The sequence below is a fragment of the Xiphias gladius genome, chromosome 18 (assembly GCF_016859285.1).
Source record: "Xiphias gladius isolate SHS-SW01 ecotype Sanya breed wild chromosome 18, ASM1685928v1, whole genome shotgun sequence".
Lineage (NCBI taxonomy): Eukaryota > Metazoa > Chordata > Actinopteri > Istiophoriformes > Xiphiidae > Xiphias > Xiphias gladius.
The window spans coordinates 2,523,669-2,540,925 of NC_053417.1; the positions used below are offsets into that span (position 1 = coordinate 2,523,669).

The 17,257-nt window shown below is 42.3% G+C and overlaps 1 protein-coding gene across 2 annotated transcripts in view; it reads left to right on the forward strand.

The window, feature by feature from the left end:
* The first annotated feature begins 1,890 nt into the window (after window positions 1-1,890).
* flna (filamin A, alpha (actin binding protein 280)) overlaps window positions 1,891-17,257 on the forward strand; it is a 53,093-nt gene continuing 37,726 nt past the window's right edge. Inside the window, exons 1-2 of one of the 2 annotated variants that reach the window (XM_040153354.1) lie at window positions 1,891-2,243; window positions 9,478-9,975. In XM_040153354.1, the coding sequence (XP_040009288.1) occupies window positions 9,606-9,975 (370 nt within the window). In that variant the 5' untranslated portion in view covers window positions 1,891-2,243; window positions 9,478-9,605. Of the gene's footprint in view, window positions 2,244-9,477; window positions 9,976-17,257 lie in introns of those variants that run through there. The other variant, XM_040153353.1, reaches the window with a different exon arrangement.

Consider the following 17,257-nt stretch of genomic DNA (forward strand, 5'->3'; position numbering starts at 1 on the left):
AAGGGATAAGATGAAAACTACAGGTTTTATAGTGTTTTCATAAAGATCCATCATCTCTTCCCCTCACTCTCTTCCATCTCTGCTTCCTCCTCTTTCTTCCTCCGTCTTCTGTCTTTCTTCCATACTGCAGCCTCCTCTGTGACACCAAGCACAACACAGTTTCATTGGGGAATACAATGAAACCATAATATGGCGGGACCATACTATGTGTCTGATGTTGCGATGCCGATATAAACGGGAGAAATCCAACACTCAACTATAAATGAAAACCTGCACCGCACATATCTACAGTGGAACTTCCCAACCCCTTGAGTTGGAGCATAAATCTGGCCCAAGGCTAGCTAATTAACATGTTCAACAAGTCTTCCAAGTTGTCCATGCCTTTTAGAACATTTTGTCACCGTGACTAAAAGGTCCATATCATTGTCCATCTAAGTGGAATAGTCTATTCTTACATTTGCAAATGTCCACTCTAATCTCCAGAGGCCCTGTGACATTTTCTGATCTGATACTCATATCCGCAGGAGGACATCCCTTGTCTGTGCTTTCCAAAACTGTTACAAATTACTGTTACAAAATCTGTTTTATGATGTGACAGTGGTAGGGTTAAGATTTGGTTAGGTTTAGGCACACAAATGATTTTGCTAGGTAGAAGGAAAGATCATGAATTGCTTTCAAATAAGTTCATAGCTAAGGTTAGAGAGACATCAAGATCTCGGTAACAATTACTACTTTTCTAAGGTTAGGGGACGTTTGTGGTCATGGGTACAATAGGAAAGGTTAAGGTCTGGAACAATCATGCTTAAAAAAAACCTCACTGACTGTTGTTTTGAAACAGGGCAGGTTTATAAACTTATTTGCTTTGTTGTCCAGAGTTAGGTGAGAGTAAGATGAAGATCGCTACCACTCCACAATTGTACCTTAATATGAAACGAAAACCAGTAAGTTATTAGCTTAGCTGAGCATAAAGTCTCAAAAAAGGGCGAGACAGGCTCGATCCAAAGTTAAAACATCTGCCTAACAGCACCTCTAATTTTTACTATTGAGTAAGTGAGTCTCATCTAACTCTCGACAAGAAAGCGTAGGCTGTTTTCCAAACTGTTCCTTTGAGGTTATTAGGTTTCTATAAACCCATAATCACAGACACATTAAAAGTTCATTACGAAGTATTATAAAGTAGTTACAGGGACATTCAAACCATTTTTCTAAAGTCGTCTTCAAACTGCAATTTCTCTTTATTCTCTTCCACTCCCACTTTAATCTCCCCAACCCCTCCACTTCCACCACTTCTTCCCCCACTGCCTCCCCTCTCCTCCTCCTCTCCTCCCTCCATCCTCCCACCAGACTGATGAACTGTAAGTAGAGGGCACAGTACAGGCCGAACATTCTTGTTTCCTGAGCCAGTGCTCAGCTGGAGAGCACTCAAACACAAACACACACACACGCACACACACGCGTACAAACGCACACGCACCCGCACGCCTCCCACCACCATGTTGAGTCAGAGCAGGTTTTGACAGAAACACAGCTCTCCGTGTTGTTCACTACTTTGTCTGAACAATAACAGATAACAGAAAAGAGAGGACAGAGATGCGGGGATGTCTCCCTCTCTCTCTCTCTCAAACACACACACACACACACACACACACATACACATACACACACACACACACACACACACACACACACACGGAGAGACTGATTTTGAGAAAATCTATCCACTCCCACCTCCAGGTTCAAATAAAAAGATCGGAGAGATAGGTGTACTAGACCGGCCGGTGACATCATACTTTTAACATCCCGAAGGCGCGGTCATGACGTCACCTTTTTTTTTTTTTTTTTTTTTTCAAAAAAACAAAAAAAAGGCACGGAGCAGAAACAGGAGAGAGCAACACCCCCAGCACCTCTGATGCTTTCCCCGTTTACCAATTAAGGTTCTCAATGTGGAGGACGGAGAGAGAGAAGGAGTGAGGAGACACAGAGGTAGAAAAGCGCAAAAGAGCGGAGGGACTATCTCTTTCTTTCCTTTACGCCACCAGTACACCCATTTCCCCCCACTGGGACTGCTCGTGGGGAGGGAGGTCCGGGACCTCGGTGCAGCACACACACATATACACACACACACACACACAAGCACACCCTCTGTGACCAAAGTAAGTGCAGGCAGCTGGGCGCACTGACTGAGCGGACCAGAGAGACACCGGAGACACACACATCAAGATCAACACCAGGCTACAACACACGTAAGTTTTGTCTCGCTGTGGACTCGTCGCCGTTAGTGAGAGTTATGTTGCGTGACTTGTCACGGTGGGAGATTTTCTTTCAGATGTTTCTCTTGACTAAAACCTTCGTGTAGCCTAGGTCGCGGCAGTGTAGCTACAGCCCCGGCTGCTGCTGTGAGAAGGGGTCATGAAGCTCTCTGCCCGGCGTGAGCTTGAGGGGACCGCTCTGTAAGTCTATCTGGACCGGTGGGAGCGGAGTGACAGGGACCAGTGGTGCTGGCGGAGACAGCGGCCACCGGTGGGGCCCCCCCGCTGCTCTCACCGGGTGGGCTGCCGCTGCGTCGCGGTGCGCCACGCCTCACGCACCACTAACTTTTCTACTCTGAAGCCTCGGCGCCGCGTTCCACGCTCGCGTCAAGGCTCCGTGTCGGTGCATCGCCTGTAGTGCGACATTTTGACACCGCGGCGGTCCGTCAGAAGGTCGGGGCAGATCGTGTGAACCTGGATGAGGTCTTAGCCACATTCGCACTCATAAGGTCTGCTCTGGCAATCACGCGCGGAGCACGCCCTTCCGAGTGCATCGTTGCGGCACCGTCGGACTGAAGCATCTCTCCGGTGCTACAACTGGGGGCTCCACACCAAATAAGGTAATGCACGGACACTGACAGGACTGGAGCTTTTTACTGGGGGGTGACCACTTGCGCCCTCCGCCGCCGAGAGCGGGCCTCACAAGAGCAGGCGGGCCACTTGGTCCATGCTCAGGACGGTTGCGTCTATTTCAATTGCAGCTCCTCGGGCGTTAACATATTACAGGGGCTTTGACTTGCTTTCACTGTTAACTCTCTACTGCGTGTAGAGGGGAAGCAGAGACCATTCTCGCATTTACAGATATTTCACGCGCTGTACTATACGACATGGTTCTGATGAATCCAATGAGGAGCGGAAGTGGGTTTGATGTTGCATTTATGGGGTGGCACTGAGCAAGGGATTATTGAATTCCTTTAAATTAAAACAGTTTGTCAGCAATTGATGTTTAAGAACACACACGCACGCAACTATATATAGTCAGTGTGTTTGCTGTAAAACGTGTAGACAATAATGCACACACAGGTGCATTTTTGGTCTGAAAGGGCAGAAGAAAAGACCTGAGTGGCTCGGGTCTTTTCCAGCTGATAGTGATACCAGTTAGCTTGAGGGCAGAACAGATGCAACAATCAGGTTTAAGAGGCAGTTCTGTTGCTTTCCCCAGTCTGGTGCCAAAACACAGAAACCTTACATTCTTGGTCCTTATAGCACTTGATATTTCTAAAACCAAGAGTGAACTGCTGGGTGGACAGGTGTGGAAAAATAAATAATGTATTTCTTATGAGAATGAGTGCAGAAAATGTGACGTCCATCTCTGTTTCACCCCCAAAGCAACAGCTTTGTGAGGTTCCACACAGAGCGAGACAAAAGGAAAATAAAGACAAACGTGCAAAATAGATTTGGAAAAATACTGAGCTATTTCATAAAGGCACCAGGGACAATATGTATGTTTTTGTAATGCATATGTTACTTGTTTTCACTTAATAATAACTTCACAAAAATCGACATCCTAGTTTTTTATACCCATATGGCACACTGTTGCCATATCTAGGTAGAGTGTGTGAACATAATCATTTTTTTGATTGTTACATAATTAGGAGACTTCAGTCTTCCAAAAAATATAATGATTTTTTCCCCCCCAAAAAACATAATTCATGCATTAGAGGGTTAAGAGCAACTTCGAGAATTATGTTTAATCTAGTTGGAGGGTTAATTTGTCAATTCTTAAATGGGACGCTGGTATAACTGGTGTTCATGTGACTTGACCAATCATTGCATCAAGAAAATCTAATAAGATGAGTTTTATTACAGTCATGAACATGGTTGCTAAAGGGTTGTCCCCAGTCAAACTTTCTCAGATGAAAGTGACACGATATTTACGACCACATTCCTCATAATTTGTCCCCCTGTATGTTTCTCGTCTCTTTTAAATGTCTTTGGTGATAAGATTGAAAGACTGGAATGTGCCTCATATATTCTCTAAGTCAATGTGACCAGTTGTTTTACAACCTTTTCTGGCAGGTGATTTCACACTGACGTCATGACATTCCTGTACAGCCTTCATCTAAAACACAGTTGAGAAAAATGTGTTGTCAGATTATAGGCCATGGCTGTTTACTGTAGACCAAATGAGTCTGTAGGTCTGGCCAAAAATTTGGGAGAGACTTATTTCGGCTTCTTGGTTCAAGGTACCTTGATTAGAAAGAGGTGATGAGTGCCATGAAAAGAAAAAGAAGAGGTTGCTGGCATAGTAAGAGTGAGATGTAAACATGTTGGCCAAACCAGTCCTTTTTTGGTACATCTTGGCCTACTTTCACCCAACAACTGGCACCAAAGGTCTCACACGAGTGCACACACAGTCTGCAGGAAATTAGGGGGAAGGCCCTAACTTTTGTGTAATCTGTGCACCTGACTCGCTCTCTCCACATCACAAGTGTCAAGTGGTCGGCGGCGTTGCGTGCAGCCCACATCGAACTTCCTTTGCTGAGTTCTGCTCTGCTCGACTTGTGGCTGATCGGGCGTGGTGAGTGATGATGAGAGGCTGTTGGTATCACAGGCTGGTACTGTAATAATACAAGTATCACTGGTAGGAGAGGCTGTTAAGATCACATTCATCTCAATAGTTAACTATCTAAACTAATCTAACTGTGTCTAATTTAATATCATATATAAACCACTGGCCCTCAGCACTATCAATATCCATATTCAGGAGTTTATCTGATGTGTAATATGATTATCATATAGCATCAAAAGCTCTCCCCTATTTAAAAGAAGCTCTTTATCTCTCAGGCTCTCTCAACTGACACAGAAATATTGAAAGTACCCTTAACTTTGCACTCCACCCTTTGGGTTTCATGTAATTCTGTTGATCAAGGAAATGAAGCTGATACCGCTGTTGCACTCATTGTCAGCTCTTGCTAAAAGTCTAACATGTAAGTGAAATGTAAAAAAACAGTGCAGGATTTAACGCTATTACTCAGCTCACCCTTGGATTTAGCCTTTGGAGTCAGGATCTTCTTTAAGTGCTTTGATGTATTTTTATCAGTTATGGAAGAAATATTCAGATCCTGGTGGTTGAAATACCATAGTCTAAAAATAATCTGCAAGTAAAGATCCTGCATTCAAAACGTTATTTTATTAAAAGTACAGAAATATTATGAGCTAAATTTACATTAATACATTTGGCAGTCACTTTTATCCAATGTGACTTACAAGTGAGGCAACTAAGTGTTTAGTGTTTTGCCCAAGGCACGCAGACAGGACGAGCTGGGGATCAAAGCACCAACCCTGCAATGAGTGGACAACCCACTCTACCACCTGAGCCACTTAAAGTATCAAAAGTAATAGTACGAATTAGCTAGAAACATTTCTGTCACTGTTAAAATATATTGTATAACTGGATATCATTATTTCATGTGGTAATTTGTCTATGTGCAGCCAGTTTTAGGTACCGCACACACTACTGTGTAGTTTAACAGTAAAGCACTGCATCATATTTTATAAGCAACTAATATATTTCTCCAACTAATATTTTCCATATAAAACCTGAAAAGTAACTACAGCTATAAATCAAATGTAGTGCAACAGGAAATACAGTATTTTCCACTGAAATGTTGTAGAGTACGAGTATGAAGAAGTTTAAATGAAAATACTTAACTAAAGTACCACAAAATTGTACTTCAACACAGTTCTTAGTTTTGGTATTACATTCATAAAAGGTCCCCGACTGGGTTAGATGGTTTGTGTCTTAACCACTGACCCATGAGATGCCCCACAATGAATTAAGATTAACCTTATTAGTCAATGTGAAGCTCCCCTAAACACAAATAAATGCAAACATCTACAAATCAGCCCTTATTTGATAAAGATACATGAAACATGTCAGTGATGATTAGCAAATAAAACTCAACGTAAGCATTTCATTAATCCAATGAAAGTTTTAACCTTGTACAGAATGAGTCCAGATTATAGAAGATGGAAGGAGAGACAAAAAAGAAGAGGATAGATTTAGAAAAGAAAAGGTCCAAAGAGGACATGAGAAGAGTGGGATTTCCAAAACAGTGAGGTGGGAGAAAGTAGCAGAGGAGCCAATTTAAAGAAGAGAAAACTGAAAAATGTAGTGCCAATGATAATCACTAGAGGGAGGCAAATGACAAACCAGAGAGATCAGTTCCGTCTTCAGATTCTGAGACATTTTAATGTGTCTTGGTAAGCTCTCTCTGTCCCCGCCCTGTGTTTTGTCTCCTGTTTATTTGGTGAATTCCATTGAAACAATAGGCTGCTATGCAGTGAATATTTCAACAGTTTTCTTAGCTCTCACCTACTTCAAGGCAACACTTTATTGTGCCTTCTAAAGTTCAGTATGAGTAGAATCAATGGGTGAGGCCTCAAAACATTTCAGTTTCAGTGTATCCATTTAGTTAAAGCTGTTTGCTATCTGTGTCTTATATGTTTCACTTCTCCTTTTCAATCAATTCTGATGCTGTTAACTTTCATGCTTTCCTGCTCTGCCACAATCAATATCCACCATCGCCATAGTTTATATTTTAATTAGAGCCGAAGACTGTAAATTGTTGTGACAAGTTTATATGTAATGAAAGTTGTGAAATGGAGCAAATCATGCACCTAGAAAGACCAGAGCTGAATTGCCTCAACTGTTTAAATCTATTGTTCTGTTGTTTTAAATGGCCCAGTGAATGCAAAAGCATGCTGGTGCCATATTGTGTGTGTATGTGTGTTAAATTAATATGGCCCTTTTTATTGGGCTGTTATTAAGACCTGGGACTACAGGGTTGTTATGGGGGTGAGGGGCATTCTTCAGATTCTCCCTTGACCAGACACACACAAACACACAGACACACACACACACAAAGGCAAAGCATTCTTGATGGCTGCTGGCCACGTTGTGGCTTCTGGCACTTAGCTCCTTATTTAGTCAAAAAAAGCTGCAGAGTCACATCTCTCCCTCTGTCTTTACAGCAACTGCTGTTCTGTTACTCTGAATAGGAAGATATGACCTTGTGTGTGTGTGGTTGAGATTTGCAAATTTTATCAAAAGAGTTAGTCATATTAAAGGGACGCCCCCGTGATTTAGGATTGCACTTTAACAAATTTGGGAGACTTACAAATAAAAGATTAAAAAAAGAATTGTCAAAATTGAAGCAGCAGAGATTAAGATATCCTGATTTTTAGTCCCTAGTATGAGTCAAGCTTCAAAAATGCTGGATCCTACAAATCCCATAATGCAGCTCAATAGAGAGCCAAATTCATAACGTCATGTCCGAGCAAGCCTCTGTTCCATTAGCTTATAACTCAGTGCAATCTCTCATTCAGCATTTCTTTCATTCGTCCTTCTGAAAAAATGAAGCGTATTCCTGGGACTTACTTTCCATATTCTGAGACAAATCTCCATCCACTACAGCAGTTGCTGTAAGAAATTGCAACCTTCAAGATTTCACTATACTTTATACAAAAATTACTTAGTGAGCACAGAAAAAACTACAGCTCCCAATTTAAAAAAAAAAAAAAACTACAAGACTGGCAGCACTGGTGTTTATGTCATCCTAACTTGATCTCATCCATATCCATAAAAGTCAACAAACTCTTCCAAAGTCATTGTCTCAGCTTCATAGCTGTAATCTCCACTGTCTAAAAACTTCTACAGTGTTCAGTCCTCTGTCAAAAATGACAGGGGAAACATTTCCAAGACTTCTGGATTATAATATTTGCCACCTCATCCCATTTTTATCTCCTTTCTGTACTGTGACTCTGCATATGACGTGAAAAAAACAGAAAAAAACAATTTAAGTGTGTCTCCAATTCATTGAGCAAAACCTGAGGAGAGATTTTTTTTTAACATAAATGAGGAAACTCTCCTCAAAGAGCTTTTAGTGAAAATGGGAACATTTCCAAATGAACCTGTCCAACATTGCCCTTGTTACATTTTAAGAAAGGGCCTTCTGCATTAAAGCACTCCGACTGTCATTAGTACATCATATATCGCATACTTGGTGCGTGATCTGATCTGGCTGTTTGGTCAGTACAGTGAAGACAAACAGAGGAGCTGGGTAAGGCTGGTGTCTAGACATCCAGTGTCTGGTCTGTCCACACTGTAACCTCTTTAAAGATAAGGCCGCACACACAGCACAGTGACATCACACTAGCGCATGCGCCCGGTCAAAAGCAGAAATGTAGGCTATGCACTCTGAAAACATATGCACACATGAGCACACACTGTCCATGCTTGCAGACACAAACGACTTCAAGCAGGGCAGCAAACACAAGCAAACATATCTATATGAATTTATGAGGGCTCACTCATCCTCATATCCCTCTGGATATCTCAAATCTTGATTTCACTGCCGCTTGGGACCCAGGAACATGAGCATCAGATGAGCTCATGTACTAACAGGGACCCTGAACGTGGGCCTTTCATCTCTGTAAAATTGTTCTTGGAACTGTGCGTAAGCACATTGAGAGCAACGAAAAACCAAAGTCAGATTCCTTGTATGTGTACACATACTTGGCCAGTGAAGCTGATTTTGATTCTGTACATCTGGTACCATATCACTTGGTCTCTCCAGCTCAGAAAACCACCTCCTTTTCCTCCCGTAGCTACAGCATTACTGTGACAAACGCTGGGATGAGGGCAGACGAGGGATATCTATTCGACAAATAGAGAAATCCTAAAACACAGTCTAACTATTGAGGTCAGCCATGAAGTAGACTGTGATCCAATTTCTCAATTTAATATTTCTGTTTCCAATGACAGTGAAGTTAAACTCATTAGCCCAATGCCCGATATCTGGAAAATTCCAGACTTATGTTATTGAATAGAAAATGTGTGGAGAAATATGTTGATTTTATTTTTCCCTAAGTTGTCTCTCCCCCACAGTTTTGGCCAGTCTTAGTCAAGGGGACACAGTCCAGCTAAACGGGTTTCAGTTTATTCTGAAACTGGGGGTCCTGTACGTGGAAAAGTGTATCATTGCCCTGGAGCTGCCTCAGTGGACGAGTATATACCTTGTGTCATCAGTTTCATTCAAAAGAGCTCCCTTTCTGCTTCCCGGTGCCATAGCCGCCTCCTTTCATTGCGAAAACTCTGTCTGCAGGCCATAAGTCACTCTCTCGTGTTAACTCCTGTATTTCTTTTTCCTTTTCTCTCAAACAGACGAGCTACAAAGAGAGAAAGAGAGAGAGAGAGAGAGAGAGAGAGAGAGAGGGAGCGGCCACGCAAAGTCGAGCAGACTCCACCCAGAAAAAAAGCCAGCGAACCGAGAGACAGCCGAGACCATAAAAATGAGTGGTTCCCACCCCCGGCTCCACCAGAGCGCCGCGCCCGCTCCTAACGCTCTCTCCACGGACAAGGACGCAGAAATGCCCGCTACGGAGAAGGACCTGGCCGAGGATGCGCCGTGGAAGAAGATCCAGCAGAACACCTTTACCCGCTGGTGTAACGAGCACCTGAAATGCGTCAACAAGAGGATCGGCAACTTGCAGACGGACCTCAGCGACGGGCTGCGGCTCATCGGGCTCCTGGAGGTCCTGTCTCAGAAGAAGATGTTCAGAAAGTACAACCAGAGGCCCACCTTCCGCCAGATGCAGCTGGAGAACGTGTCGGTGGCTCTGGAGTTCCTGGACAAGGAGAACATCAAGCTGGTGTCAATAGGTGGGTCAGACACGTCTCTGCACACTGCAAAAACAATGCTGAGTTTAATGAATGGGTGCCAGTATGTGCGCTTTTGATTGGCAACTGTCCTCTAACACATCTCCAGCTTCACCCAGGTGGTCCCTCCTCTCTTCTCTGTTGTTTGTGCGTGCATGTTTGGTTGCCTTGAAGAAATGAACTTGGGTGGTGCTGCGTATTAGCTAAACTGGACTAAAGTGTCATATGGATGGTCATACTTTAAAGAACAGCGCATGTGTGCAGGCCTGCAGGGTCTGTGACAGAATAAAGTTGAGCATGTTTTGGCCCAGTAGAAAAAAAACGGTACCCTTTTAAAGAGTTTGCAGTTTACTCTTATGAAGGAATGTCAAATAAGTCTACAGAACAGTTGCAAGTCTTGGTAACATTGTGTTTTCAGTAAGAAAGCAGGCGTTTCCCTGGTGTCCAGGGGTGCAATGCTTTTGTCTCTGGCTGTCCAGATTTGAGGCGGGTTGTTTTGGAGGAGGGGGTCTGACTGTGCAGAGGGGCCCCAGGTTTCCTCTGTTCCCCTGCCGCCTGAGCCGGGCTGGAACGGTCCGAGCCAAACTTTGTGGGCCGGGATGTAATTCAGGCCTAGCAGGATAGGAGAGCTGATCCTGTACACACACACACTCACACAGACAGACACAGGGCTATTGTCTGTGCTCATGTTGTGCAGTGGGCTGGGGCTGGATCTCCCCAGCATTAGACAGGACTTGGCTCAGGCTTGGTGACATAAAACTGGGTTTAATGGGCTTTGCCTACATGCAGCTGCTTGCCTGCTCACAACACCGATGATTTTGCAGTTGTGTATCTGACTGCAGGAGAATTAAATTAATTTTCTGCTGAGCTATGACTAGGAAAATATAGTCTTCTTCTGTTGTGCTTTGTAACATCTCTCCCTATGCAGTGATGAGTGGCTCTAAAAGAAACTCAAGGGTCCTTGATTGACTTGATCCCACATTTAATCTCACTGTTAATTCAATCCATAGTTGAGATTGACTAATCATATCACATGTTTGACCCTCCCCATACTTGGAGTAAAGACAGACAACGACACTATTTTTCTCTGAGACAAAACCTTTATTAACAGAAAGTCTGGTTGGAAAGAAAGGAAGAGCTTTGTGACTGACTGTGTGTGAATCAGACATGAGTGAGTCCTTGTCATCCCTGGGGGAATGTCTGGCTCACTTCATGGTTTCCACACACGTTACTGCTTCCTGCTGCAGCCAACAGGTGAGGTGATGGCCTTGTTTGAACACCAGGTGAAATACAAGAGTACCCCAAACTTCATCTTAGCATAGAGGAAAAGGGTGGGGCTGCTGTGGACAGATCACATCATCAGTAGAGTGTTAATCAAGGTTGTGGTTGGTGACACAAGATACCTTATTTATTCAAATGCAAGAGCTATAAGAGTCGCAATTTAAAAATGCAGTTCGCCTCAGAAATGATTTCTTTTCTACACTTGGAGGTTCATTCCCCTTTCCCGGCATTTCTCTGATCTTGATGCTAGCTGATTGCTGTGTTTAATGAAACAATGCACTGCTGGTATTCAGGGCGCAGTACCAGGCACCAGTGAGCCATCCTACTCAGCTCTGCCTGTATGTCTGTGCCTCCAGCTGACTCACCCTCATCTTAGCTGCTCCTTCTGAGTCATTTAATCTGAAGATGAGAGAGGAGCATGCTCTCCTCTTTTACTTCCTCCTTTCATTGCAGAAAGTGGACACACCCAGCCAGCAACCCTCACCACAAATTACCAAACTGCCATCACTGCTCAGCATGGTGCATATGGTCTTTCTTTATTTCTTTGCTCCAAAGCTCTTGCTGTCTCTGTTTTCTTTCACCAGTTTACTTGTATTTCAAACTTTATTTTACAACATTTTCTACATTTTCAGTCATTTTCCTAATCAATGACTTTTCAGTGTTTTTGTGCTGGATCTTGCTGTCCACACCCCTTTCATTTCTCCTTTTACTTATCTTTAGCTTGCGTGCTAAAGATGGACAAGTAATGATACGCAACACTGTAACACTGTCATCATCATGAGTTACTCAAGACAAACCAGTTATTTCTCTGCCCAAAAAGCGATCAAGGCCACCATGGTGGAGTGTAAAACAGGACAAAGGGTGCAAATAACTACCATTAATCAGTAATGTCATTTATATTATAAAAGTCTTTGGAAAGAGTAAAAAGTAGCCAGTCAAAAAGTTCTAGAGCTCGAGGTGACATCTTCAAATTACTTTTTTTTTTTTCCCAATCAACAGTTCAAAACCCAAAGTTATTCACTTTACCATAATATAGAAGACGATAAAGCAAAAAATCCTCATATTTGAGAGACAGGAACTAGAAAATGTTTGGTAATACTCAGATAAGCATTTGTGGAAACAGGCTTATTTGCTTTCTTGCAGAGAGAGAAAAAAATCAATGCCACTCATGTTTGGACAGTAAATATGAAGCTGGAGCCAGCTTCTTGTTAGCTTAGCTTAGCATAAAGACAAGAAACAGGGGGAAACTGCTAGCATGGCTCTGTCCAAAGGTTAAAAAAATCAACTTAGCAAAACCACTAAAGCTCATTAATTAACATTTTTTTATCTTGTTTGTTTAATCCATTCAATATCCAAAGTGTAAAATTGACAAATGGTAGTTTTATGTGCCACGTACGGTGACTTCCTGGACGTTACTGCACCAGGCCAAGAAATAGTCCACCACATACCCCCCAGGGAAAACCACAACCTGATCTTTTTTACACTTCAGTTTTTGTAGAGACTATGTAAATGAGATATAAAATGTAAATTAGTGAGCTTTTGAGGTGCTGGTAGATGTATTTTCTGTTTCCCCCCGTTCCAATTCTTTATGCTAAGCTAAGATAACCGTCTCCTGGCAGTTGTATCAATCTTTTTGGGAACAAAGCAAATAAACAAGTTTCACAAATGTATTAAATGTCAAACTACTGTTTTAAATGATTATTCGAATATCAAAATAGTTGGAGATTAATTTCCTGTAATTTGATCAATCGATTAGTCAACTAACAGTTTCAGCCCTAAGATGGACTACAAAGCTTCTTTAACAGGGCTGCCACTTAATACTAACCCTGCCAAACTCTTGTTTATCATTATCTTTGGTCTGCTCCACCAGCTTTAATTTCAGTACCCTGACATGTGTCATAAGTATCACTGAAATGAGGGTTGTTACTTGAAATGGATCCACTCTTGTTACCATGTTGGCTCTTTCAGAAGCCTATGAACTTAGAGAATCTCAGCAGTTCTCAGCTCTACCCTGCAGTATATCTTCCCATTCCCAGCACAGGCTGCAGTTTAGTGTTCGCTCTAATGAAGTTTCAATCCAACAGGTAATCTCTCTTTCTGTAGTTCGGACAAACCCCACGTGATCTGGCACTGGCAGCAGACACATGACTACTGATAAATCCAGAGGAGAACTCACATGTATTCAGCCAGGAGCACAGTTAAAGAGTGAAAAGGCTGCCATCTAGCAGCCAGTGGAGTGAACAAGGGGAGGGACACTGAGTGTAGCACTGATTTAAACAGGCCATTATGTCTCATACTGTCAAGTTACTAAATGACAAACTCTCCATGTGATTTGCATGGATCTGGATATTTAGTTCTCTGCGATTAGGAAGTTTTTACATTGATCTATTTATCCATTTATCTTTAAATCTTCAGTTCTTTGAGGATGTTCCTGTTGTGCATGTAGAGAGACTGCTTTGTTCATCATACCCACGTTTCAACAAGCTCAACCATCATCCATTTTTGTGTGTGTGTGTGTGTGTGTGTGTGTGTGTGTGTGTGTGTGTGTGTGTGTGTGTGTGTGTGTGTGTGTGTGTGTGAGAGAGTGAGACATGGTGACTGTTTTATGAATTAGCTGATGTGCTCTTTGTGTATGTAAACGTTCATTCTTTGTCAGCTTCTTGTCTGCAGCATCTTTACTTCAGTCCATCAGCAACCCAGCCCAGATTTTAAAACCCATCAAAACACCTCTTTATCTGTTCTTTACTGAGCTTGAGGAGTTTGTCGAAACAGTAAGATGGCAGCGACTGTGCCAAACTCTTCCCGTCATCCACACAGGCAGGATGTGAAATAAACTATAAGCTCTGGAGTAACTTTGTACCTGGCTGCTACCCTGTCTTCGCTTGGGAGCAGAGACTTGCAGGTTGAGACAGACGCCTGTGTGGCAACAACCAGGCTGCTCCTGTTACACTGTTACCTAATAATAAAATGTGTTCTGTATTACTGATAAAAGAGGGAGATAAACGTACTAACTGTTTAGCAAAAGTTATCCTTGTGCTGTTAAAAAACTAGCACTTTGAATGAGACGTGGGCTCATCTAAGTAGGTTTAAAGTCAGACTGTAACTTTTTACAGAAGAAATAATATAATTTTCAACAACTGAAAAAATGGAATTCCTAAGCAATAAAACAAACCCTTGCTCATTTCTATACACTGTGCCCCACTGCTGCAGTAAAAAAGGTCAACACACCATGTTTATATGACATTCTATAAAGTAGCCCAGTAGCTCAAGCAAAAAAGAGGAATAAAGTTTGCAAACTAACTCAGTAATATCTGTCTCACAGAAAAATGTTCCTAAAGTTTGCCAGCATTTTAGCAATTACCTGCAGGCTACAATTGTAATAGTGTGTTGGGTGGGGTGATAGGAGTCTGTGTGGGTGGAGATGACTCTGATTCACTATGACTGCGTCTACCTGCATTGACTTACCTTGGTTTGTTAGATTTGGACAGCTAGACAGGGCACATGAGGATACCTAACAAGATGAGTGTGTCTGACTTCTGTCTCTGGATGGTACCGTCTCCACATGGACATTATGTTCAATTGTATATGTTTTCGTACAAAAAGTTGAACGGGCACATTCTAACACACAGATCTATCTATCAGACTCTAAAGGCAAATGCTAAGTCCTTCCACACTTCAATGCGTTGCTTGTTCAGCACAAACTATGCAACAGCAAATGACCTTAAACACATCTTTGGCATTTTAGTACCACAAGTTCTTGTTCTAGCTGATGTATACAATGATAGGGATATATCTGCAATAAGCTAATATCCACTGATTAATCAGTCTCTAGTTGTAATGTATATTGTAAGTACATATACCTAAAAAATTATTAAACTTCTTAATTAAGTAGTTTCTTACTAGATAAAATAAGCTGATGGGACTGTCTGTTTTTGAATGCTCCAGTGAATCAAATACCATACAGATCCCAGCTCCAAGGAAGCTGTTGCAATCAATATTTGGATCAAGTGACTGTGTGCAATGCAAAAAGTGTCACTCCTATTGACAAACCCATGTAGAATTGTCAATAACTAGCATTCATCAGGTCATTACAAACATGACTCCAAATGTATGCTGGTGTTGCTATTTTTCTGCAGGATATGTAAATAAGCCACTGTTTGCTAACAAGCCTGCCATATAAACTTATGTATTGGTGCTTTTTCTGCTTCCCCTAAGTGGCCAAAACATGAGTTAATGCAGGTTTAAACTAAATGTCCTTGAGTAATTACAGCAATAATGCTAAAGCAGACCCCAAGGTTCCTAAAACTGCATCACCAGTTACTAGATAATGAGACTGCACTTTAGACCCATTGGGAAATCTAAATAGTTTGTTCACTGAGAGCCTGCTTGTGTGGGATGTCAAACAGCATCAAATGTAATCTTTCATTTTCAGAAACAAGATGGAAGTGAGAGAGTGACTGTGGTGGTGTATGGTGGAGAGGAATGTTGGCCAGAGAGTGAGATAACGGAGAGTTTAGCCACCCTGTTAGGTCAAAATGGATCACTTCCTGTCAGCTCATTATCATTAGCATAGCTTCCTGTCTGCACAGGCGAAAAGGGGACTGGTCAAGTGGATACTGAGGATTAGCAGAGTGCGCATTCGCATTCAACAGAGTGGTATTCAGGCTAATGCATTACATCAGAGTTGGAAACATGCCCCAGCAACTCATGCTTCATGAACAAGCAGACATAAAGCAACATATTCTTTAACTTACTCACACAAATCTGCAGTTGTTAAGTGAGATATATAAATAAGTTTACCGATGGCATATAAACTACAATGGCACTGTCGTGTACTGTAATAACATTTTTCTAATATATAAAATGTTCAATATTCAACCAAGAAAACTGCCCTGGATGAAGACTGTTGTTTGAGTTTTGCTGTGTGCGTTGCATACTGTTATTATGTTACAAAATTTTACCTACAAACAGACAAAGCCTGGGTTCCTGCGCCAGAAACGCGTCTGGAGGGGATCTACTTTTCCAGACCTGAATCATTTTTGCCAGGCCAAGAACTATTAATTACTTGGAAACCAAGACTCTGCTCTTATGGTTGATCGTAGTTCTCAGATGTTTCCAGGAAACAGTTGATTAAAGCTGCATGGTATTTATTAAACCTCCTCATTCATCATTTTATGTGGTGTCTGTGTCCTCTTCTCACCTCCTCAGCCTCTATGCCTGTCCCCATTCCCTGCTCCCTGTTCTCCTCATGTTTTTAATTTTTTTCCCCTTGCCTATCCCCTTTAAACTTCATTTTCTCTCAGCCTATCTGGTGTCCTCACTCAAATGAACATATCTCAGCCCATGCTTAGCGGGTGCTGTTGTCAGTGCAAGCTTTAAAATTGTCCCACACAGCACTTTTCCCTGCCTTTTTTCTCTTTTCTTTCTTCCACCCCCTCTGCCTCCCTTCCCTTGCCTTCTCCTGTCCTGTCCTCCCTCCTCCCTCTGTCTGTAACCAGAGCCCAGGGAATGGGAGGGCTGCCAAGATCCCGTTTGCTTCTGCCCTTTTAAGGCTAAAAAACCAGGAGGAACTTTTTTTTTTCCAGCAGAGGGAGAGAGGGAGGGAGAGAGGGAGGGAGAGAGAGAGGGAGGGAGGGGGGGGGTGGCTGGAAGGAGTAGAAAGGAAGAGGAGGAAGTATAGTAGCTCCAGTGTGGCTTGTTGCATGGTGTTAGAAGTGGGAGGGAGGAGCGAGGGAAAGAAGAGAGAGCTCCAGTTAAGATTTTCATCTTTTAGATGTTTTAGGCTATAAGATGAATTCTTGTCACAGTTGTAAAGCAAATGCTTTTGAGAAGTTTTTAGGAGTCTGCTTTTTCATATTTGGGTTTTACTTAAGTTTCATGACCTATAGTTCATCTTTATTTTGTATTATTGGAACATAATGCTAAGGCAGACACTGTACTGGCTACTATATGAAACATGTGTGGGTGTGTGTGTTTGAGAGATAAGGGCATTGTGGAATGTGTG